The sequence below is a fragment of the Phyllobates terribilis genome, unplaced genomic scaffold (assembly GCF_046119375.1).
Source record: "Phyllobates terribilis strain yellow unplaced genomic scaffold, ASM4611937v1 Scaffold_2__4_contigs__length_985480577, whole genome shotgun sequence".
Classification (NCBI taxonomy): Eukaryota; Metazoa; Chordata; class Amphibia; order Anura; family Dendrobatidae; genus Phyllobates; species Phyllobates terribilis.
In genome coordinates this window covers 963663516-963690638 of record NW_027362762.1, presented here as the reverse complement: position 1 = coordinate 963690638, position 27123 = coordinate 963663516, and the positions used below count along the sequence as shown (strand labels likewise).

The 27123-nt window shown below is 56.2% G+C and overlaps 1 protein-coding gene across 2 annotated transcripts in view; it reads left to right on the top strand.

The window, feature by feature from the left end:
* The window catches only part of SIDT1 (SID1 transmembrane family member 1), a 294206-nt gene that overhangs the window by 244389 nt on the left and 22694 nt on the right, over positions 1-27123 (top strand). For both annotated transcript variants that reach the window (XM_073668654.1, XM_073668653.1), the window contains 4 exons: positions 548-624; positions 730-776; positions 851-956; positions 1076-1186. In XM_073668654.1, the coding sequence (XP_073524755.1) occupies positions 548-624; positions 730-776; positions 851-956; positions 1076-1186 (341 nt within the window). The remainder of the gene's footprint in view (positions 1-547; positions 625-729; positions 777-850; positions 957-1075; positions 1187-27123) is intronic.

Sequence of the window (27123 nt, the reverse complement as noted above, 5' to 3'; positions counted from 1 at the left end):
TAATATCTTTCTTCCAGCCTGAGATGTGATGGATTATAGTTACAGGCCCGAGGCCTGAGGCTGCACTACTGAGAGGTCCTAATGGCAGCACCATGCGCGGGACTGTCTCCACGCTGCCTATTGATGTATGTGCTGATTCTGATCCACACAAGGGCCCTTCAACAGCACAAATCTAAAGGGACCTATTGTGGTCTTAATAGTGCAGCCTCAGGCTTTGGGCCTGAAACTTCAAGGAATCAGATCTCAGCCTAGAAGTTAGATTTTTACAACCAGTTTCCACATTTTTCATTTTCAGTAAATGTTTTTTTTTTTGTCGTCACTTAAGCCAAACCCAGAAAGCTGAGATCTGGGGTGCTGTTTTCCCGGATTCTCACACTGCAGAGCTCGTCTGTGATATCGGTACTGACAGTCAGTGACTAGAACCTCTGACCTCCTCGTCCCTTGCACCAGGCAGGAGCTCTAGTGTGATCACAAACAGCACTGCAGATCTCAACTTCCCGGTCTCCTGCCAGGGATTTTCCAGGTTTATCGTTTGCTTTCTGCACAGATTTCGGGATTTTCCGCCGAATCTTCCAGATTCTGTACACAGACTGCGTGCAGCAGTGCAGCCGACCCATGTACATGGTAGGTAACGTCTGGAATCAGGGTCTCCGCTGCTGCTAGTGATTGATGTGAATGGTCGGCGTTACTTCGGGGCGCAGTCTCATAGTCGCCGTCTTTCTCCCTCAGGACAGGATGATCCTGCTGATCGTGGGGAACATCGTCAACTGGTTCTTGTGAGTACAGGACATATTCTGGGCGCTGGAATCGTGTCACATGACTTCTCACCTTTCCTTTTTTCGGCTTCCAGCGCCATCTTTGGACTGGTGTATCGCCCCCGGGACTTTGCGTCGTACCTGTTGGGGATATTCATCTGTAACCTGCTGCTTTATCTGGCGTTTTATATTATCATGAAGGTAACAGGAGAGGGTACGATGTTAGCGACACATAAACCGTAAAGTGCATAGATATAATAGGGATGCGCAGGCGGAGCAGACTTTGTTTTCTCAGCACACGCTCTATTTTCCATTTGCAGCTCCGCAGCTCGGAGAAGATCCGTCCTCTGGCACTTTTCTGCATCTTGGCCACCGCTGGCGTCTGGGCGGCCGCTTTGTACTTCTTCTTTCAAAACCTTAGCAGCTGGGAGGTAAGAATAAGCCTTAAAAGATCGCCACCTGCTGGGTGCTGGCTGTTACTGCACAAAAGAATACATAATACAGAGCTGACATCTAGTGGCCAATCAGGAAACTGCAATATACGAAAGTTACTGGTGCAAAAATTTAAAATATACACTGCTCAAAAAAATAAAGGGAACACTCAAATAACAGAATATAAACTTCTGTGAAATCAAACTGTCCACTTCGGAAGCAACACTGATTGACAATCAATTTCACATGCTGTTGTGCAAATGGAATAGACAATAGATGGAAATTATTGGCAATTATCAAGACACCCTCAATAAAGGAGTGGTTCTGCAGGTGGGGACCACAGACCACATCTCAGTACCAATGCTTTCTGGCTGATGTTTTGGTCACTTTTGAATGTTAGTTGTGCTTTCACACTCGTGGTAGAATGAGACGGACTCTACAACCCACAGAAGTTGCTCAGGTAGTGCAGCTATTCCTGGATGGCACATCAATGCGAGCTGTGGCAAGAAGGTTTGCTGTGTCTGTTAGTGTAGTGTCCAGAGGCTGGAGGTGCTACCAGGAGACAGGCCAGTACACCAGGAGACGTGGAGGGGGCCGTATGAGGGCAACAACCCAGCAGCAGGACCGCTACCTCCGCCTTTGTGCAAGGAGGAACAGGAGGAGCACTGCTAGAGCCCTGCAAAATGACCTCCAGCAGGCCACAAATGTGCATGTGTCTGCACAAACGGTTAGAAACCGACTCCATGAGGGTGGTATGAGGGCCCGACGTCCACAGATGGGGGTTGTGCTCACAGCCCAACACCGTGCAGGACGCTTGGCATTTGCCACAGAACACCAGGATTGGCAAAGTCTCCACTGGCGCCCTGTGCTCTTCACAGATGAAAGCAGGTTCACACTGAGCACATGTGACAGACGTGACAGAGTCTGGAGACGCCGTGGGGAGCGATCTGCTGCATGCAACATCCTTCAGCATGACCAGTTTGGCAGTGGGTCAGTAATGGTGTGGGGTGGCATTTCTTTGGAGCGCCGCACAGCCCTCCATGTGCTCGCCAGAGGTAGCCTGACTGCCATTAGGTACCGAGATGAGATCCTCGGACCCCTTGTGAGACCACATGCTGGTGAGGTTGGCCCTGGGCTCCTCCTAATGCAACACAATGCCAGACCTCATGTGGCTGGAGTGTGTCAGCAGTTCCTGCAAGATGAAGGCATTGAAGCTATGGACCGGCCCGCCCGTTCCCCAGACCTGAATCCGATTGAGCACATCTGGGACATCATGTCTCGCTCCATCCACCAACGTCACGTTGCACCACAGACTGTCCAGGAGTTGGCGGATGCTTTAGTCCAGGTCTGGGAGGAGATCCCACAGGAGACCATCCGCATCCTCATCAGGAGCATGCCCAGGCGTTGTAGGGAGGTCATACAGGCACGTGGAGGCCACACACAATACTGAGACTCATCAGGAGCATGCCCAGGCGTTATAGGGAGGTCATACAGACACGTGGAGGCCACACACAATACTCAGCCTCATCAGGAGCATGCCCAGGCATTGTAGGGAGGTCATACATGCACGTGGAGGCCACACACAATACTCAGCCTCATCAGGAGCATGCCCAGGCGTTGTAGGGAGGTCATACAGGCACGTGGAGGCCACACACAATACTCAGCCTCATCAGTAGCATGCCCAGGCGTTGTGGGGAGGTCATACAGGCACGTGGAGGCCACACAAAATACTGAGCCTCATCAGGAGCATGCCCAGGCATTGTAGGGAGGTCATACAGGCACGTGGAGGCCACACAAAATACTGAGCCTCATCAGGAGCATGCCCAGGCATTGTAGGGAGGTCATACAGGCACATGGAGGCCACACACAATACTCAGCCTCATCAGGAGCATGCCCAGGCATTGTAGGGAGGTCATAGAGGCACGTGGAGGCCACACACAATACTCAGCCTCATCATTAGCATGCCCAGGCATTGTAGGGAGGTCATACAGGCACGTGGAGGCCACACACAATACTCCGCCTCATCAGGAGCATGCCCAGGCGTTGTAGGGAGGTCATACAGGCACGTGGAGGCCACACACAATACTCAGCCTCATCCGGAGCATGCCCAGGCATTGTAGGGAGGTCATACAGGCACGAGAAGGCCACACACAATACTCAGCCTCATCAGGAGCATGCCCAGGCATTGTAGGGAGGTCATACAGGCACGTGGAGGCCACACACAATGCTGAGGCTCATCAGGAGCATGCCCAGGCGTTGTAGGGAGGTCATACAGGCACGTGGAGGCCACACACAATACTCAGCCTCATCAGGAGCATGCCCAGGCGTTGTAGGGAGGTCATACAGGCACGTGGAGGCCACACACAATAGTGAGCCTCATCAGGAGCATGCCCAGGCGTTGTAGGGAGGTCATACAGGCTCATGGAGGCCACACACAATACTCAGCCTCATCAGGAGCATGCTCAGGCGTTGTAGGGAGGTCATACAGACACGTGGAGGCCACACACAATACTCGGCCTCATCAGGAGTATGCCCAGGCGTTGTAGGGAGGTCACACAGGCACGTGGAGGCCACACACAATACTGAGCCTCATCAGGAGCATGCCCAGGTGTTGTAGGGAGGTCATACAGGCACGTGGAGGCCACATACAATACTCAGCCTCATCAGGAGCTTGCCCAGGTGTTGTAGGGAGGTCATACAGGCACGTGGAGGCCACACACAATACTCAGCCTCATCAGGAGCATGCCCAGGTGTTGTAGGGAGGTCATACAGGCACGTGGAGGCCACACACAATACTGAGCCTCATCAGGAGCATGCCCAGGTGTTGTAGGGAGGTCATACTGGCACGTGGAGGCCAAACACAATACTCAGCCTCATCAGGAGCATGCCCAGGCGTTGTAGGGAGGTCATACAGGCTCGTGGAGGCCACACACAATACTCAGCCTCATCAGGAGCATGCCCAGGCGTTGTAGGGAGGTCATACAGGCATGTGGAGGCCACACACAATACTCAGCCTCATCAGGAGCATGCCCAGGCGTTGTAGGGAGGTCATACAGGCACGTGGAGGCCGCACACAATACTCAGCCTCATCAGAAGCGTGCCCAGGTGTTGTAGGGAGGTCATACAGGCACGTGGAGGCCACACACAATACTCAGCCTCATCAGGAGCGTGCCCAGGCATTGTAGGGAGGTCATACAGGCACGTGGAGGCCACACACAATACTCAGCCTCATCAGGAGCACGCCCAGGCGTTGTAGGGAGGTCATACAGGCTCGTGGAGGCCACACACAATACTCAGCCTCATCAGGAGCATGCCCAGGCGTTGTAGGGAGGTCATACAGGCATGTGGAGGCCACACACAATACTCAGCCTCATCAGGAGCATGCCCAGGCATTGTAGGGAGGTCATACAGGCACGTGAAGGCCACACACAATACTCAGCCTCATCAGGAGCATGCCCAGGCGTTGTAGGGAGGTCATACAGGAATGTGGAGGCCACACACAATACTCAGCCTCATCAGGAACATGCCCAGGCGTTGTAGGGAGGTCATACAGGCACGCGGAGGCCACACACAATACTGAGCCTCATCAGTAGTGTGCCCAGGCGATTTAGGGAGGTCATACAGGCACGTGAAGGTCACACACAATACTGAGCCTCATCAGGAGCATGCCCAGGCGTTGTAGGGAGGTCATACAGGCACGCGGAGGCCACACACAATACTGAGCCTCATCAGTAGTGTGCCCAGGCGATGTAGGGAGGTCATACAGGCACGCGGAGACCACACACAATACTCAGCCTCATGAGGAGCATGCCCAGGCATTGTAGGGAGGTCATACAGGCACGTGGAGGCCACACACAATACTGAGCCTCATCAGGAGCATGCCCAGGCATTGTAGGGAGGTCATACAGGCACGTGGAGGCCACACACAATACTCAGCCTCATCAGGAGCATGCCCAGGCGTTGTAGGGAGGTCATACAGGCACGTGGAGGCCACACACAATACTCAGCCTCATCAGGAGCATGCCCAGGCGTTGTAGGGAGGTCATACAGGCACGTGGAGGCCACACACAATACTGAGCCTCATCAGGAGCATGCCCAGGCGTTGTAGGGAGGTCATACAGGCACGTGGAGGCCACACACAATACTCAGCCTCATCAGGAGCATGCCCAGGCGTTGTAGGGAGGTCATACAGGCACGTGGAGGCCACACACAATACTCAGCCTCATCAGGAGCATGCCCAGGCGTTGTAGGGAGGTCATACAGGCACGTGGAGGCCACACACAATACTGAGCCTCATCAGGAGCATGCCCAGGCTTTGTAGGGAGGTCATACAGGCACGTGGAGGCCACACACAATACTCAGCCTCATCAGGAGCATGCCCAGGCGTTGTAGGGAGGTCATACAGGCACGTGGAGGCCACACACAATACTCAGCCTCATCAGGAGCATGCCCAGGCGTTGTAGGGAGGTCATACAGGCACGTGGAGGCCACACACAATACTCAGCCTCATCAGGAGCATGCCCAGGCGTTGTAGGGAGGTCATACAGGCACGTGGAGGCCACACACAATACTCAGCCTCATGAGGAGCATGCCCAGGCGTTGTAGGGAGGTCATACAGGCACGTGGAGGCCACACACAATACTCAGCCTCATCAGGAGCATGCCCAGGCGTTGTAGGGAGGTCATACAGGCACGTGGAGGCCACACACAATACTCAGCCTCATCAGGAGCATGCCCAGGCGTTGTAGGGAGGTCATACAGGCACGTGGAGGCCACACACAATACTCAGCCTCATCAGGAGCATGCCCAGGCGTTGTAGGGAGGTCATACTGGCACGTGGAGGCCACACACAATACTGAACCTCATCAGGAGTATGCCCAGGCGTTGTAGGGAGGTCATACAGACACGTGGAGGCCACACACAATACTCAGCCTCATCAGGAGCATGCCCAGGCGTTGTGGGGAGGTCATACAGGCACGTGGAAGCCACACACAATACTCAGCCTCATCAGGAGCATGCCCAGGCGTTGTAGGGAGGTCCTACAGGCACGTGGAGGCCACATACAATACTCAGCCTCATCAGGAGCATGCCCAGGCATTGTAGGGAGGTCATACGGGCACGTGGAGGCCACACACAATACTGAACCTCATCAGGAGTATGCCCAGGCGTTGTAGGGAGGTCATACAGGCACGTGGAGGCCACACACAATACTCAGCCTCATCAGGAGCATGCCCAGGCGTTGTAGGGAGGTCATACAGGCACGTGGAAGCCACACACAATACTGAACCTCATCAGGAGCATGCCCAGGCGTTGTAGGGAGGTCCTACAGGCACGTGGAGGCCACATACAATACTCAGCCTCATCAGGAGCATGCCCAGGCATTGTAGGGAGGTCATACGGGCACGTGGAGGCCACACACAATACTCAGCCTCATCAGGAGCATGCCCAGGCGTTGTGGGGAGGTCATACAGGCACGTGGAGGCCACACACAATACTCAGCCTCATCAGGAGCATGCCCAGGCATTGTGGGGAGGTCATACAGGAACGTGGAGGCCACACACAATACTCAGCCTCATCAGGAGCATGCCCAGGCGTTGTGGGGAGGTCATACAGGCACGTGGAAGCCACAGACAATACTGAGCCTCATCAGGAGCATGCCCAGGCGTTGTAGGGAGGTCATACGGGCACGTGGAGGCCACACACAATACTCAGCCTCATCAGGAGCATGCCCAGGCGTTGTGGGGAGGTCATACAGGCACGTGGAGGCCACACACAATACTCAGCCTCATCAGGAGCATGCCCAGGCATTGTGGGGAGGTCATACAGGAACGTGGAGGCCACACACAATACTCAGCCTCATCAGGAGCATGCCCAGGCGTTGTAGGGAGGTCATACAGGCACGTGGAGGCCACACACAATACTCAGCCTCATTAGGAGCATGCCCAGGCGTTGTAGGGAGGTCATACAGGCACGTGGAGGCCACACACAATACTCAGCCTCATCAGGAGCATGCCCAGGCGTTGTAGGGAGGTCATACAGGCACGTGGAGGCCACACACAATACTCAGCCTCATCAGGAGCATGCCCAGGCGTTGTAGGGAGGTCATACAGGCACGTGGAGGCCACACACGATACTCAGCCTCATGAGGAGCATGCCCAGGCGTTGTAGGGAGGTCATACAGGCACGTGGAGGCCACACACAATACTCAGCCTCATCAGGAGCATGCCCAGGCGTTGTAGGGAGGTCATACAGGCACGTGGAGGCCACACACAATACTCAGCCTCATCAGGAGCATACCCAGGCGCTGTAGGGAGGTCATACAGGCACGTGGAGGCCACACACAATACCCAGCCTCATTAGGAGCATGCCCAGGCGTTGTAGGGAGATCATACAGGCACGTGGAGGCCACACACAATACTCAGCCTCATCAGGAGCATACCCAGGCGTTGTAGGGAGGTCATACAGGCACGTGGAGGCCACACACAATACTCAGCCTCATCCGGAGCATACCCAGGCGCTGTAGGGAGGTCATACAGGCACGTGGAGGCCACACACAATACTCAGCCTCATCAGGAGCATGCCCAGGCGTTGTAGGGAGGTCATACAGGCACGTGGAGGCCACACACAATACTCAGCCTCATCAGGAGCATACCCAGGCGCTGTAGGGAGGTCATACAGGCACGTGGAGGCCACACACAATACCCAGCCTCATTAGGAGCATGCCCAGGCGTTGTAGGGAGATCATACAGGCACGTGGAGGCCACACACAATACTCAGCCTCATCAGGAGCATGCCCAGGCGTTGTAGGGAGGTCATACAGGCACGTGGAGGCCACGCACAATACTCAGCCTCATCAGGAGCATGCCCAGGCGTTGTGGGGAGGTCATACAGGCATGTGGAGGCCACACACAATACTCAGCCTCATCAGGAGCATGCCCAGGCGTTGTAGGGAGGTCATACAGGCACGTGGAGGCCACACACAATACTCAGCCTCATCAGGAGCATGCCCAGGCATTGTAGGGAGGTCATACAGGCACGTGGAGGCCACACACAATACTCAGCCTCATCAGGAGCATGCCCAGGCGTTGTAGGGAGGTCATACAGGCACGTGGAGGCCACACACAATACTCAGCCTCATCAGGAGCATGCCCAGGCGTTGTAGGGAGGTTATACAGGCACGTCGAGGCCACACACAATACTGAGCCTCATCAGGAGCATGCCCAGGCGTTGTAGGGAGGTCATACAAGCACGTGGAGGCCACACACAATACTCAGCCTCATCAGGAGCATGCCCAGGCGTTGTAGGGAGGTCATACAGGCACGTGGAGGCCACACACAATACTCAGCCTCATCAGGAGCATGCCCAGGCGTTGTAGGGAGGTCATACAGGCACGTGGAGGCCACACACAATACTGAGCCTCATCAGGAGCATGCCCAGGCTTTGTACGGAGGTCATACAGGCACGTGGAGGCCACACACAATACTGAGCCTCATCAGGAGCATGCCCAGGCGTTGTAGGGAGGTCATACAGGCACGTGGAGGCCACACACAATACTCAGCCTCATCAGGAGCATGCCCAGGCGTTGTAGGGAGGTCATACAGGCACGTGGAGGCCACACACAATACTCAGCCTCATCAGGAGCATGCCCAGGCGTTGTAGGGAGGTCATACAGGCACGTGGAGGCCACACACGATACTCGGCCTCATGAGGAGCATGCCCAGGCGTTGTAGGGAGGTCATACAGGCACGTGGAGGCCACACACAATACTCAGCCTCATCAGGAGCATGCCCAGGCGTTTTAGGGAGGTCATACAGGCACGTGGAGGCCAAACACAATACTCAGCCTCATCAGGAGCATGCCCAGGCGTTGTAGGGAGGTCATACAGGCATGTGGAGGCCACACACAATACTGAACCTCATCAGGAGCATGCCCAGGCGTTGTAGGGAGGTCATACAGGCACGTGGAGGCCACACACAATACTCGGCCTCATCAGGAGCATGCCCAGGCGTTGTAGGGAGGTCATACAGGCACGTGGAGGCCACACACGATACTCAGCCTCATGAGGAGCATGCCCAGGCGTTGTAGGGAGGTCATACAGGCACGTGGAGGCCACACACAATACTCAGCCTCATCAGGAGCATGCCCAGGCGTTGTAGGGAGGTCATACAGGCACGTGGAGGCCACACACAATACTCAGCCTCATCAGGAGCATACCCAGGCGCTGTAGGGAGGTCATACAGGCACGTGGAGGCCACACACAATACCCAGCCTCATTAGGAGCATGCCCAGGCGTTGTAGGGAGATCATACAGGCACGTGGAGGCCACACACAATACTCAGCCTCATCAGGAGCATGCCCAGGCGTTGTAGGGAGGTCATACAGGCACGTGGAGGCCACACACAATACTCAGCCTCATCAGGAGCATGCCCAGGCGTTGTGGGGAGGTCATACAGGCACGTGGAAGCCACACACAATACTCAGCCTCATCAGGAGCATGCCCAGGCGTTGTAGGGAGGTCATACAGGCACGTGGAGGCCACACACAATACTGAACCTCATCAGGAGCATGCCCAGGCGTTGTAGGGAGGTCCTACATGCACATGGAGGCCACATACAATACTCAGCCTCATCAGGAGCATGCCCAGGCATTGTAGGGAGGTCATACGGGCACGTGGAGGCCACACACAATACTCAGCCTCATCAGGAGCATGCCCAGGCGATGTGGGGAGGTCATACAGGCACGTGGAGGCCATACACAATACTCAGCCTCATCAGGAGCATGCCCAGGCATTGTGGGGAGGTCATACAGGAACGTGGAGGCCACACACAATACTGAGCCTCATCAGGAGCATTCCCAGGCGTTGTAGGGAGGTCATACAGGCACGTGGAGGCCACACACAATACTCAGCCTCATCAGGAGCATGCCCAGGCGCTGTAGGGAGGTCATACAGGCATGTGGAGGCCACACACAATACTCAGCCTCATCAGGAGCATGCCCAGGCGTTGTAGGGAGGTCTACAGGCACGTGGAGGCCACACACAATACTGAGCCTCATCAGGAGCATGCCCAGGCGTTGTAGGGAGGTCATACAGGCTTATGGAGGCCACACACAATACTCAGCCTCATCAGGAGCATGCCCAGGCTTTGTAGGGAGGTCATACAGGCACGTGGAGGCCACACACAATACTCAGCCTCATCAGGAGCATGCCCAGGCATTGTAGGGAGGTCATACAGGCACGTGGAGGCCACACACAATACTTAGCCTCATCGGGAGCATGCCCAGGCGTTGTAGGGAGGTCATACAGGCACGTGGAGGCCACACATAATACTCAGCCTCATCAGGAGCATGCCCAGGCGTTGTAGGGAGGTCATACAGGCACGTGTAGGCCACACACAATACTCAGCCTTATCAGGAGCATGCCCAGGCGTTGTAGGGAGATCATACAGACACGTGGAGGCCACACACAATACTCAGCCTCATCAGGAGCATGCCCAGGCGTTGGATGGAGGTCATACAGGCACGTGGAGGCCACACACAATACTGAGCCTCATCAGGAGCATGCCCAGGTGTTGTAGGGAGGTCATACAGGCACGTGGAGGCCGCACACAATACTCAGCCTCATCAGGAGCATGCCCAGGCGTTGTAGGGAGGTCATACAGGCACGTGGAGGCCACACACAATACTGAGCCTTATCAGGAGCATGCCCAGGTGTTGTAGGAAGGTCATACAGGCACGTGGAGGACACACACAATACTCAGCCTCATCTGGAGCATGCCCAGGCGTTGTAGGGAGGTCATACAGGCACGTGGAGGCCGCACACAATACTCAACCTCATCAGGAGCATGCCCAGGCGTTGTAGGGAGGTCATACAGGCACGTGGAGGCCACACACAATACTCAGCCTCATCAGGAGCATGCCCAGGCGTTGTAGGGAGGTCATACAGGCACGTGGAGGCCACACACAATACTCAGCCTCATCAGGAGCATGCCCAGGCGTTGTAGGGAGGTCATACAGGCACGTGGAGGCCACACACAATACTGAGCCTCATCAGGAGCATGCCCAGGCGTTGTAGGGAGGTCATACAGGCACGTGGAGGCCACACACAATACTGAGCCTCATCAGGAGCATGCCCAGGCGTTGTAGGGAGGTCATACAGGCACGTGTAGGCCACACACAATGCTCAGCCTCATCAGGAGCATGCCCAGGCGTTGTAGGGAGATCATACAGACACGTGGAGGCCACACACAATACTGAGCCTCATCAGGAGCATGCCCAGGCGTTGTAGGGAGGTCATACAGGCACGTGGAGGCCACACACAATACTGAGCCTCATCAGGAGCATGCCCAGGCGTTGTAGGGAGGTCATACAGGCACGTGGAGGCCACACACAATACTCAGCCTCATCAGGAGCATGCCCAGGCGTTGTAGGGAGGTCATACAGGCACGTGGAGGCCACACACGATACTCAGCCTCATGAGGAGCATGCCCAGGCGTTGTAGGGAGGTCATACAGGCACGTGGAGGCCACACACAATACTCAGCCTCATCAGGAGCATGCCCAGGCGTTGGAGGGAGGTCATACAGGCACGTGGAGGCCACACACAATACTCAGCCTCATCAGGAGCATACCCAGGCGTTGTAGGGAGGTCATACAGGCACGTGGAGGCCACACACAATACTGAACCTCATCAGGAGCATGCCCACGCGTTGTAGGGAGGTCATACAGGCACGTGGAGGCCACACACAATACTCAGCCTCATCAGGAGCATGCCCAGGCGCTGTAGGGAGGTCATACAGGCACGTGGAGGCCACACACAATACCCAGCCTCATTAGGAGCATGCCCAGGCGTTGTAGGGAGGTCATACAGGCACGTGGAGGCCACACACAATACTCAGCCTCATCAGGAGCATGCCCAGGCGTTGTAGGGAGGTCATACAGGCACGTGGAGGCCACACACAATACTCAGCCTCATCAGGAGCATGCCCAGGCATTGTAGGGAGGTCATACAGGCACGTGGAGGCCACACACAATACTGAACCTCATCAGGAGCATGCCCAGGCGTTGTAGGGAGGTCCTACAGGCACGTGGAGGCCACATACAATACTCAGCCTCATCAGGAGCATGCCCAGGCATTGTAGGGAGGTCATACGGGCACGTGGAGGCCACACACAATACTCAGCCTCATCAGGAGCATTCCCAGGCGTTGTAGGGAGGTCATACAGGCACGTGGAGGCCACACACAATACTCAGCCTCATCAGGAGCATGCCCAGGCGCTGTAGGGAGGTCATACAGGCACGTGGAGGCCACACACAATACTCACCTCATCAGGAGCATGCCCAGGCGTTGTATGGAGGTCATACAGGCACGTGGAGGCCACACACAATACTCAGCCTCATCAGGAGCATGCCCAGGCGTTGTAGGGAGGTCATACAGGCTCGTGGAGGCCACACACAATACTCAGCCTCATCAGGAGCATGCCCAGGCTTTGTAGGGAGGTCATACAGGCATGTGGAGGCCACACACAATACTCAGCCTCATCAGGAGCATGCCCAGGCATTGTAGGGAGGTCATACAGGCACGTGGAGGCCACACACAATACTGAGCCTCATCGGGAGCATGCCCAGGCTTTGTAGGGAGGTCATACAGGCACGTGGAGGCCACACACAATACTCAGCCTCATCAGGAGCATGCCCAGGCGTTGTAGGGAGGTCATACAGGTACGTGGAGGCCACACACAATACTCAGCCTCATCAGGAGCGTGCCCAGGCGTTGTAGGGAGGTCATACAGGCACGTGGAGGCCACACACAATACTCAGCCTCATCAGGAGCATGCCCAGGTATTGTAGGGAGGTCATACAGGCACGTGGAGGCCACACACAATACTGAGCCTCATCAGGAGCATGCCCAGGCGTTGTAGGGAGGTCATACAGGCACGTGGAGGCCACACACAATACTGAGCCTCATCAGGAGCATGCCCAGGCGTTGTAGGGAGGTCATACAGGCACGTGGAGGCCACACACAATACTCAGCCTCATCAGGAGCATGCCCAGGCGTTGTAGGGAGGTCATACAGGCACGTGGAGGCCACACACAATACTCAGCCTCATCAGGAGCATGCCCAGGCGTTGTAGGGAGGTCTTACAGGCACGTGGAGGCCTCACACAATACTGAGCCTCATCAGGAGCATGCCCAGGCATTGTAGGGAGGTCATACAGGCACGTGGAGGCCACATACAATACTCAGCCTCATCAGGAGCATGCCCAGGCATTGTAGGGAGGTCATACAGGCACGTGGAGGCCACACACAATACTCAGCCTCATCAGGAGCATGCCCAGGCGTTGTAGGGAGGTCTTACAGGCACGTGGAGGCCTCACACAATACTGAGCCTCATCAGGAGCATGCCCAGGCATTGTAGGGAGGTCATACAGGCACGTGGAGGCCACATACAATACTCAGCCTCATCAGGAGCATGCCCAAGCATTGTGGGGAGGTCATACAGGCACGTGGAGGCCACATACAATACTCAGCCTCATCAGGAGCATGCCCAAGCATTGTAGGGAGGTCATACAGGCACGTGGAGGCAACATACAATACTCAGCCTCATCAGGAGCATGCCCAAGCATTGTGGGGAGGTCATACAGGCACGTGGAGGCCACACACAATACTCAGCCTCATCAGGAGCATGCCCAGGCATTGTAGGGAGGTCATACAGGCACGTGGAGCCCACACACAATACTCAGCCTCATCAGGAGCATGCCTTGGCATTGTAGGGAGGTCATACAGGCACGTGGAGGCCACACACAATACTGAGCCTCATCAGTAGCATGCCCAGGCGTTGTAGGGAGGTCATACAGGCACGTGGAGGCCACACACAATACTCAGCCTCATGAGGAGCATGCCCAGGCGTTGTAGGGAGGTCATACAGGCACGTGGAGGCCACACACAATACTCAGCCTCATCAGGAGCATGCCCAGGCGTTGTACGGAAGTCATACAGGCACGTGGAGGCCACACACAATACTCAGCCTCATCAGGAGCATGCCCAGGCGTTGTAGGGAGGTCATACAAGCACGTGGAGGCCACACACAATACTCAGCCTCATCAGGAGCATGCCCAGGCGTTGTAGGGAAGTCATACAGGCACGTGGAGGCCACACACAATACTGAACCTCATCAGGAGCATGCCCAGGCGTTGTAGGGAGGTCATACAGGCACGTGGAGGCCACACACAATACTCAGCCTCATCAGGAGCATGCCCAGGCGTTGTAGGGAAGTCATACAGGCACGTGGAGGCCACACACAATACTGAGCCTCATCAGGAGCATGCCCAGGCGTTGTAGGGAGGTCATACAGGCACGTGGAGGCCACACACAATACTCAGCCTCATCAGGAGCATGCCCAGGCGTTGTAGGGAGGTCTTACAGGCACGTGGAGGCCTCACACAATACTGAGCCTCATCAGGAGCATGCCCAGGCATTGTAGGGAGGTCATACAGGCACGTGGAGGCCACATACAATACTCAGCCTCATCAGGAGCATGCCCAGGCATTGTGGGGAGGTCATACAGGCACGTAGAGGCCACACACAATACTCAGCCTCATCAGGAGCATGCCCAGGCATTGTAGGGAGGTCATACAGGCACGTGGAGCCCAAACACAATACTCAGCCTCATCAGGAGCATGCCTTGGCATTGTAGGGAGGTCATACAGGCACGTGGAGGCCACACACAATACTGAGCCTCATCAGTAGCATGCCCAGGCGTTGTAGGGAGGTCATACAGGCACGTGGAGGCCACACACAATACTCAGCCTCATCAGGAGCATGCCCAGGCGTTGTAGGGAAGTCATACAGGCACGTGGAGGCCACACACAATACTCAGCCTCATCAGGAGCATGCCCAGGCGTTGTAGGGAGGTCATACAAGCACGTGGAGGCCACACATAATACTCAGCCTCATGAGGAGCATGCCCAGGCGTTGTAGGGAGGTCATACAGGCACGTGGAGGCCACACACAATACTCAGCCTCATCAGGAGCATGCCCAGGCGTTGTAGGGAAGTCATACAGGCACGTGGAGGCCACACACAATACTGAACCTCATCAGGAGCATGCCCAGGCGTTGTAGGGAGGTCATACAGGCACGTGGAGGCCACACACAATACTCAGCCTCATCAGGAGCATGCCCAGGCATTGTGGGGAGGTCTACAGGCACATTGAGGCCACACACAATACTCAGCCTCATCAGGAGCATGCCCAGGCGTTGTAGGGAGGTCATACAGGCACATGGAGGCCACACACAATACTCAGCCTCATCAGGAGCATGCCTAGGCGTTGTAGGGAGGTCATACAGGCACGTGGAGGCCACACACAATACTCGGCCTCATCAGGAGCATGCCCAGGCGTTGTAGGGAGGTCATACAGGCACGTGGAGACCACACACAATACTGAACCTCATCAGGAGTATGCCCAGGCGTTGTAGGGAGGTCATACAGGCACGTGGAGGCCACGCACAATACTCAGCCTCATCAGGAGCATGCCCAGGCGTTGTGGGGAGGTCATACAGGCACGTGGAAGCCACACACAATACTCAGCCTCATCAGGAGCATGCCCAGGCGTTGTAGGGAGGTCATACAGGCACGTGGAGGCCACACACAATACTGAACCTCATCAGGAGCATGCCCAGGCGTTGTAGGGAGGTCCTACAGGCACGTGGAGGCCACATACAATACTCAGCCTCATCAGGAGCATGCCCAGGCATTGTAGGGAGGTCATACGGGCACGTGGAGGCCACACACAATACTCAGCCTCATCAGGAGCATGCCCAGGCGTTGTAGGGAGGTCATACAGGCACGTGGAGGCCACACAGAATACTCAGCCTCATCAGGAGCATGCCCAGGCGTTGTAGGGAGGTCATACAGGCACGTGGAGGCCTCACACAATACTGAGCCTCATCAGGAGCATGCCCAGGCGTTGTAGGGAGGTCATACTGGCACGTGGAGGCCACATACAATACTCAGCCTCATCAGGAGCATGCCCAGGCATTGTGGGGAGGTCATACAGGCACGTGGAGGCCACACACAATACTCAGCCTCATCAGGAGCATGCCCAGGCATTGTAGGGAGGTCATACAGGCACGTGGAGGCCACACACAATACTCAGCCTCATCAGGAGCATGCCCAGACGTTGTACGGAGGTCATACAGGCATGTGGAGGCCACACACAATACTCAGCCTCATGAGGAGCATGCCCAGGCGTTGTAGGGAGGTCATACAGGCACGTGGAGGCCACACACAATACTCAGCCTCATGAGGAGCATGCCCAGGCGTTGTAGCGAGGTCATACAGGCACGTGGAGGCCACACACAATACTCAGCCTCATCAGGAGCATGCCAAGGCATTGTGGGGAGGTCATACAGGCACGTGGAGGCCACACACAATACTCGGCCTCATCAGGAGCATGCCCAGGCGTTGTAGGGAGGTCATACAGGCACGTGGAGGCCACACACAATACTCAGCCTCATCAGGAGCATGCCCAGGCGTTGTAGGGAGGTCATACAGGCACGTGGAGGCCACACACAATACTGAGCCTTATCAGGAGCATGCCCAGGTGTTGTAGGGAGGTCATACAGGCACGTGGAGGCCGCACACAATACTCAACCTCATCAGGAGCATGCCCAGGCGTTGTAGGGAGGTCATACAGGCACGTGGAGGCCACACACAATACTCAGACTCATCAGGAGCATGCCCAGGCGTTGTAGGGAGGTCATACAGGCACGTGGAGGCCACACACAATACTCAGCCTCATCAGGAGCATGCCCAGGTATTGTAGGGAGGTCATACAGGCACGTGGAGGCCACACACAATACTCAGCCTCATCAGGAGCATGCCCAGGCATTATAGGGAGGTCTTACAGGCACGTGGAGGCCTCACACAATACTCAGCCTCATCAGGAGCATGCCTAGGCATTGTAGAGAGGTCATACAGGCACGTGGAGGCCACACACAATACTCAGCCTCATCAGGAGCATGCCCAGGCGTTGTAGGGAGGTCTTACAGGCACGTGGAGGCATCACACAATACTGAGCCTCATCAGGAGCATGCCCAGGCATTGTGGGGAGGTCATACAGGCACGTGGAGGCCACACACAATACTCAGCCTCATCAGGAGCATGTCCAGGCATTGTAGGGAGGTCATACAGGCACGTGGAGCCCACACACAATACGCAGCCTCATCAGGAGCATGCCTTGGCATTGTAGGGAGGTCATACAGGCACGTGGAGGCCACACACAATACTGAGCCTCATCAGTAGCATGCCCAGGCGTTGTAGGGAGGTCATACAGGCACGTGGAGGCCACACACAATACTCAGCCTCATCAGGAGCATGCCCAGGCATTGTAGGGAGGTCATACAGGCACGTGGAGGCCACACACAATACTCAGCCTCATCAGGAGCATGCCCAGGCGTTGTAGGGAAGTCATACAGGCACGTGGAGGCCACACACAATACTCAGCCTCATCAGGAGCATGCCCAGGCGTTGTAGGGAGGTCATACAAGCACGTGGAGGCCACACACAATACTCAGCCTCATGAGGAGCATGCCCAGGCGTTGTAGGGAGGTCATACAGGCACGTGGAGGCCACACACAATACTCAGCCTCATCAGGAGCATGCCCAGGCGTTGTAGGGAGGTCATACAGGCACGTGGAGGCCACACACAATACTGAACCTCATCAGGAGCATGCCCAGGCGTTGTAGGGAGGTCATACAGGCACGTGGAGGCCACACACAATACTCAGCCTCATCAGGAGCATGCCCAGGCGTTGTAGGGAGGTCTTACAGGCACGTGGAGGCATCACACAATACTGAGCCTCATCAGGAGCATGCCCAGGCATTGTGGGGAGGTCATACAGGCACGTGGAGGCCACACACAATACTCAGCCTCATCAGGAGCATGTCCAGGCATTGTAGGGAGGTCATACAGGCACGTGGAGCCCACACACAATACTCAGCCTCATCAGGAGCATGCCTTGGCATTGTAGGGAGGTCATACAGGCACGTGGAGGCCACACACAATACTGAGCCTCATCAGTAGCATGCCCAGGCGTTGTAGGGAGGTCATACAGGCACGTGGAGGCCACACACAATACTCAGCCTCATGAGGAGCATGCCCAGGCGTTGTAGGGAGGTCATACAGGCACGTGGAGGCCACACACAATACTCAGCCTCATCAGGAGCATGCCCAGGCATTGTAGGGAAGTCATACAGGCACGTGGAGGCCACACACAATACTCAGCCTCATCAGGAGCATGCCCAGGCGTTGTAGGGAGGTCATACAAGCACGTGGAGGCCACACACAATACTCAGCCTCATGAGGAGCATGCCCAGGCGTTGTAGGGAGGTCATACAGGCACGTGGAGGCCACACACAATACTCAGCCTCATCAGGAGCATGCCCAGGCGTTGTAGGGAGGTCATACAGGCACGTGGAGGCCACACACAATACTGAACCTCATCAGGAGCATGCCCAGGCGTTGTAGGGAGGTCATACAGGCACGTGGAGGCCACACACAATACTCAGCCTCATCAGGAGCATGCCCAGGCATTGTGGGGAGGTCTACAGGCACGTGGAGGCCACACACAATACTCGGCCTCATCAGGAGCATGCCCAGGCGTTGTAGGGAGGTCATACAGGCACGTGGAGGCCACACACAATACTGAACCTCATCAGGAGTATGCCCAGGCGTTGTAGGGAGGTCACACAGGCACGTGGAGGCCACACACAATACTCAGCCTCATCAGGAGCATGCCCAGGCGTTGTGGGGAGGTCATACAGGCACGTGGAAGCCACACACAATACTCAGCCTCATCAGGAGCATGCCCAGGCGTTGTAGGGAGGTCATACAGGCAAGTGGAGGCCACACACAATACTGAACCTCATCAGGAGCATGCCCAGGCGTTGTAGGGAGGTCATACAGGCACGTGGAGGCCACACACAATACTGAGCCTCATCAGGAGCATGCCCATGCGTTGTAGGGAGGTCCTACAGGCACGTGGAGGCCACATACAATACTCAGCCTCATCAGGAGCATGCCCAGGCATTGTAGGGAGGTCATACGGGCACCTGGAGGCCACACACAATACTCAGCCTCATCAGGAGCATGCCCAGGCGTTGAAGGGAGGTCATACAGGCACGTGGAGGCCACACACAATACTCAGCCTCATCAGAAGCATGCCCAGGCGTTGTAGGGAGGTCATACAGGCACGTGGAGGCCTCACACAATACTGAGCCTCATCAGGAGCATGCCCAGGCATTGTAGGGAAGTCATACAGGCACGTGGAGGCCACATACAATACTCACCCTCATCAGGAGCATGCCCAGGCATTGTGGGGAGGTCATACAGGCACGTGGAGGCCACACACAATACTCAGCCTCATCAGGAGCATGCCCAGGCATTGTAGGGAGGTCATACAGGCACGTGGAGGCCACACACAATACTCAGCCTCATGAGGAGCATGCCCAGGCGTTGTAGGGAGGTCATACAGGCACGTGGAGGCCACACACAATACTCAGCCTCATCAGGAGCATGCCCAGGCATTGTGGGGAGGTCATACAGGCACGTGGAGGCCACACACAATACTCGGCCTCATCAGGAGCATGCCCAGGCACTGTAGGGAGGTCATACAGGCACGTGGAGGCCACACACAATACTGAACCTCATCAGGAGTATGCCCAGGCGTTGTAGGGAGGTCATACAGGCACGTGGAGGCCACAGACAATACTCAGCCTCATCAGGAGCATGCCCAGGCGTTGTAGGGAGGTCATACAGGCACGTGGAGTCCACACACAATACTCAGCCTCATCAGGAGCATGCCCAGGCGTTGTAGGGAGGTCATACAGGCACGTGGAGGCCATCACAATACTCAGCCTCATCAGGAGCATGCCCAGGCGTTGTGGGGAGGTCATACAGGCACGTGGAAGCCACACACAATACTCAGCCTCATCAGGAGCATGCCCAGGCGTTGTAGGGAGGTCATACAGGCACGTGGAGGCCACACACAATACTCAGCCTCATGAGGAGCATGCCCAGGCGTTGTAGGGAGGTCATACAGGCACGTGGAGGCCACACACAATACTCAGCCTCATCAGGAGCATGCCAAGGCATTGTGGGGAGGTCATACAGGCACGTGGAGGCCACACACAATACTCGGCCTCATCAGGAGCATGCCCAGGCGTTGTAGGGAGGTCATACAGGCACGTGGAGGCCACACACAATACTGAACCTCATCAGGAGTATGCCCAGGCGTTGTAGGGAGGTCATACAGGCACGTGGAGGCCACACACAATACTCAGCCTCATCAGGAGCATGCCCAGGCGTTGTGGGGTGGTCATACAGGCACGTGGAAGCCACACACAATACTCAACCTCATCAGGAGCATGCCCAGGTGTTGTAGGGAGGTCAAACAGGCACGTGGAGGCCACACACAATACTGAACCTCATCAGGAGCATGCCCAGGCTTTGTAGGGAGGTCCTACAGGCACGTGGAGGCCACATACAATACTCAGCCTCATCAGGAGCATGCCCAGGCATTGTAGGGAGGTCATACGGGCACGTGGAGGCCACACACAATACTCAGCCTCATCAGGAGCATGCCCAGGCGTTGAGGGGAGGTTATACAGGCACGTGGAGGCCACACACAATACTCAGCCTCATCAGGAGCATGCCCAGGCATTGTGGGGAGGTCATACAGGAACGTGGAGGCCACACACAATACTCAGCCTCATCAGGAGCATTCCCAGGCGTTGTAGGGAGGTCATACAGGCACGTGGAGGCCACACACAATACTCAGCCTCATCAGGAGCATGCCAAGGCGCTGAGGGAGGTCATACAGGCACGTGGAGGCCACACACAATACTCAGCCTCATCAGGAGCATGCCAAGGCGCTGAGGGAGGTCATACAGGCACGTGGAGGCCACACACAATACTCAGCCTCATCAGGAGCATGCCCAGGCGTTGTAGGGAGGTCATACAGGCACGTGGAGGCCACACACAATACTGAACCTCATCAGGACCATGCCCAGGCATTGTGGGGAGGTCATACAGGCACGTGGAGGCCACACACAATACTCGGCCTCATCAGGAGCATGCCCAAGCGTTGTAGGGAGGTCATACAGGCACGTGGAGGCCACACACAATACTGAACCTCATCAGGAGTATGCCCAGGCGTTGTAGGGAGGTCATACAGGCACGTTGAGGCCACACACAATACTCAGCCTCATCAGGAGCATGCCCAGGCGTTGTGGGGAGGTCATACAGGCACGTGGAAGCCACACACAATACTCAGCCTCATCAGGAGCATGCCCAGGCGTTGTAGGGAGGTCATACAGGCACGTGGAGGCCACACACAATACTGAACCTCATCAGGAGCATGCCCAGGCGTTATAGGGAGGTCCTACAGGCACGTGGAGGCCACATACAATACTCAGCCTCATCAGGAGCATGCCCAGGCATTGTAGGGAGGTCATAAGGGCACGTGGAGGCCACACACAATACTCAGCCTCATCAGGAGCATGCCCAGGCGTTGAAGGGAGGTCATACAGGCACGTGGAGGCCACATACAATACTCAGCCTCATCAGGAGCACTCCCAGGCGTTGTAGGGAGGTCATACAAGCACGTGGAGGCCTCACACAATACTGAGCCTCATCAGGAGCATGCCCAGGCGCTGTAGGGAGGTCATACAGGCACGTGGAGGCCACACACAATACTCAGCCTGATCAGGAGCATGCCCAGGCGTTGTAGGGAGGTCATACAGGCACGTGGAGGCCACACACAATACTCAGCCTCATCAGGAGCATGCCCAGGCGTTGTAGGGAGGTCATACAGGCACGTGGAGGCCACACACAATACTCAGCCTCATCAGGAGCATGCCCAGGCGTTGTGGGGAGGTAATACAGGCACGTGGAGGCCTTACTCAATACTCGGCCTCATCAGGAGCATGCCCAGGCGTTGTAGGGAGGTCATACAGGCACGTGGAGGCCACACACAATACTCAGCCTCATCAGGAGCATGCCCAGGCGTTGTAGGGAGGTCATACAGGCACATGGAGGCCACACACAATACTGAACCTCATCAGGAGCATGCCCAGGCGTTGTAGGGAGGTCATACAGGCACGTGGAGGCCACACACAATACTCAGCCTCATCAGGAGCATGCCCAGGCGTTGTAGGGAGGTCATACAGGCACGTTGAGGCCACACACAATACTCAGCCTCATCAGGAGCATGCCCAGGCGTTGTAGGGAGGTCATACAGGCACGTGGAGGCCACACACAATGCTGAACCTCATCAGGAGTATACCCAGGCATTGTAGGGAGGTCATACAGGCACGTGGAGGCCACACACAATACTCAGCCTCATCAGGAGCATGCCCAGGCGTTGTGGGGAGGTCATACATGCACGTGGAAGCCACACACAATACTCAGCCTCATCAGGAGCATGCCCAGGCGTTGTAGGGAGGTCATACAGGCACGTGGAGGCCACACACAATACTGAACCTCATCAGGAGCATGCCCAGGCGTTGTAGGGAGGTCCTACAGGCACGTGGAGGCCACATATAATACTCAGACTCATCAGGAGCATGCCCAGGCATTGTAGGGAGGTCATACAGGCACGTGGAGGCCACACACAATACTCAGCCTCATCAGGAGCATGCCCAAGCGTTGTAGGGAGGTCCTACAGGCACGTGGAGGCCACATACAATACTCAGCCTCATCAGGAGCATGCCCAGGCATTGTAGGGAGGTCATATGGGCACGTGGAGGCCACACACAATACTCAGCCTCATCAGGAGCATGCCCAGGCGTTGTGGGGAGGTCATACAGGCACGTGGAGGCCACACACAATACTCAGCCTCATCAGGAGCATGCCCAGGCATTGTAGGGAGGTCATACAGGCACGTGGAGGCTACACACAATACTCAGCCTCATCAGGAGCATGCCCAGGCGTTGTAGGGAGGTCCTACAGGCACGTGGAGGCCACATACAATACTCAGCCTCATCAGGAGCATGCCCAGGCATTGTAGGGAGGTCATACGGGCACGTGGAGGCCACACACAATACTCAGCCTCATCAGGTGCATGCCCAGGCATTGTGGGGAGGTCATACAGGAACGTGGAGGCCACACACAATACTCAGCCTCATCAGGAGCATTCCCAGGCGTTGTAGGGAGGTCATACAGGCACGTGGAGGCCACACACAATACTCAGCCTCATCAGGAGCATGCTCAGGCGCTGTAGGGAGGTCATACAGGCACATGGAGGCCACACACAATACTGAACCTCATCAGGAGCATGCCCAGGCGTTGTAGGAAGGTCCTACAGGCACGTGGAGGCCACATACAATACTCAGCCTCATCAGGAGCATGCCCAGGCATTGTAGGGAGGTCATACGGGCACGTGAAAGCCACACACAATACTCAGCCTCATCAGGAGCATGCCCAGGCATTGTGGGGAGGTCATACAGGCACGTGGAGGCCACACACAATACTCAGCCTCATCAAGAGCATGCCCAGGCATTGTGGGGAGGTCATACAGGAACGTGGAGGCCACACACAATACTCAGCCTCATCAGGAGCATTCCCAGGCGTTGTAGGGAGGTCATACAGGCACGTGGAGGCCACACACAATACTCAGCCTCATCAGGAGCATGCCCAGGCGCTGTAGGGAGGTCATAGAGGCAAGTGGAGGCCACACACAATACTGAGCCTCATCAGGAGCATGCCCAGGTGTTGTAGGGAGGTCATACAGGCACGTGGAGGCCACACACAATACTCAGCCTCATCAGGAGCATACCCAGGCGTTGTAGGGAGGTCATACAGGCACGTGGAGGCCACACACAATACTCAGCCTCATCAGGAGCATGCCCAGGCGTTGTAGGGAGGTCCTACAGGCACGTGGAGGCCACATACAATACTCAGCCTCATCAGGAGCATGCCCAGGCATTGTAGGGAGGTCATACGGGCACGTGGAGGCCACACACAATACTCAGCCTCATCAGGTGCATGCCCAGGCATTGTGGGGAGGTCATACAGGAACGTGGAGGCCACACACAATACTCAGCCTCATCAGGAGCATTCCCAGGCGTTGTAGGGAGGTCATACAGGCACGTGGAGGCCACACACAATACTCAGCCTCATCAGGAGCATGCCCAGGCGCTGTAGGGAGGTCATACAGGGACATGGAGGCCACACACAATACTGAACCTCATCAGGAGCATGCCCAGGCGTTGTAGGAAGGTCCTACAGGCACGTGGATGCCACATACAATACTCAGCCTCATCAGGAGCATGCCCAGGCATTGTAGGGAGGTCATACGGGCACGTGAAAGCCACACACAATACTCAGCCTCATCAGGAGCATGCCCAGGCATTGTGGGGAGGTCATACAGGCACGTGGAGGCCACACACAATACTCAGCCTCATCAAGAGCATGCCCAGGCATTGTGGGGAGGTCATACAGGAACGTGGAGGCCACACACAATACTCAGCCTCATCAGGAGCATTCCCAGGCGTTGTAGGGAGGTCATACAGGCACGTGGAGGCCACACACAATACTCAGCCTCATCAGGAGCATGCCCAGGCATTGTAGGGAGGTCATACAGGCACGTGGAGGCCTCAAACAATACTCAGCCTCATCAGGAGCATGCCCAGGCGTTGTAGGGAGGTCATACAGGCACGTGGAGGCCACACACAATACTGAACCTCATCAGGAGCATGCCCAGGCGTTGTAGGAAGGTCCTACAGGCACGTGGAGGCCACATACAATACTCAGCCTCATCAGGAGCATGCCCAGGCATTGTTGGGAGGTCATACGGGCACGTGAAAGCCACACACAATACTCAGCCTCATCAGGAGCATGCCCAGGCATTGTGGGGAGGTCATACAGGCACGTGGAGGCCACACACAATACTCAGCCTCATCAAGAGCATGCCCAGGCATTGTGGGGAGGTCATACAGGAACGTGGAGGCCACACACAATACTCAGCCTCATCAGGAGCATTCCCAGGCGTTGTAGGGAGGTCATACAGGCACGTGGAGGCCACACACAATACTCAGCCTCATCAGGAGCATGCCCATGCGCTGTAGGGAGGTCATAGAGGCAAGTGGAGGCCACACACAATACTGAGCCTCATCAGGAGCATGCCCAGGTGTTGTAGGGAGGTCATACAGGCACGTGGAGGCCACACACAATACTCAGCCTCATCAGGAGCATACCCAGGCGTTGTAGGGAGGTCATACAGGCACGTGGAGGCCACACACAATACTCAGCCTCATCAGGAACATGCCCAGGCGTTGTAGGGAGGTCCTACAGGCACGTGGAGGCCACATACAATACTCAGCCTCATCAGGAGCATGCCCAGGCATTATAGGGAGGTCATACGGGCACGTGGAGGCCACACACAATACTCAGCCTCATCAGGTGCATGCCCAGGCATTGTAGGGAGTTCATACGGGCACGTGAAAGCCACACACAATACTCAGCCTCATCAGGAGCATGCCCAGGCTTTGTAGGGAGGTCATACAGGCACGTGGAGGCCACACACAATACTCAGCCTCATCAGGAGCATGCCCAGGCATTGTAGGGAGGTCATACAGGCACGTGGAGGCCACACACAATACTTAGCCTCATCGGGAGCATGCCCAGGCGTTGTAGGGAGGTCATACAGGCACGTGGAGGCCACACACAATACTCAGCCTCATCAGGAGCATGCCCAGGCGTTGTAGGGAGGTCATACAGGCACGTGTAGGCCACACACAATACTCAGCCTCATCAGGAGCATGCCCAGGCGTTGTAGGGAGATCATACAGACACGTGGAGGCCACACACAATACTCAGCCTCATCAGGAGCATGCCCAGGCGTTGGATGGAGGTCATACAGGCACGTGGAGGCCACACACAATACTGAGCCTCATCAGGAGCATGCCCAGGTGTTGTAGGGAGGTCATACAGGCACGTGGAGGCCGCACACAATACTCAGCCTCATCAGGAGCATGCCCAGGCGTTGTAGGGAGGTCATACAGGCACGTGGAGGCCACACACAATACTGAGCCTTATCAGGAGCATGCCCAGGTGTTGTAGGAAGGTCATACAGGCACGTGGAGGACACACACAATACTCAGCCTCATCTGGAGCATGCCCAGGCGTTGTAGGGAGGTCATACAGGCACGTGGAGGCCGCACACAATACTCAACCTCATCAGGAGCATGCCCAGGCGTTGTAGGGAGGTCATACAGGCACGTGGAGGCCACACACAATACTCAGCCTCATCAGGAGCATGCCCAGGCGTTGTAGGGAGGTCATACAGGCACGTGGAGGCCACACACAATACTCAGCCTCATCAGGAGCATGCCCAGGCGTTGTAGGGAGGTCATACAGGCACGTGGAGGCCACACACAATACTGAGCCTCATCAGGAGCATGCCCAGGCGTTGTAGGGAGGTCATACAGGCACGTGGAGGCCACACACAATACTGAGCCTCATCAGGAGCATGCCCAGGCGTTGTAGGGAGGTCATACAGGCACGTGTAGGCCACACACAATGCTCAGCCTCATCAGGAGCATGCCCAGGCGTTGTAGGGAGATCATACAGACACGTGGAGGCCACACACAATACTGAGCCTCATCAGGAGCATGCCCAGGCGTTGTAGGGAGGTCATACAGGCACGTGGAGGCCACACACAATACTGAGCCTCATCAGGAGCATGCCCAGGCGTTGTAGGGAGGTCATACAGGCACGTGGAGGCCACACACAATACTCAGCCTCATCAGGAGCATGCCCAGGCGTTGTAGGGAGGTCATACAGGCACGTGGAGGCCACACACGATACTCAGCCTCATGAGGAGCATGCCCAGGCGTTGTAGGGAGGTCATACAGGCACGTGGAGGCCACACACAATACT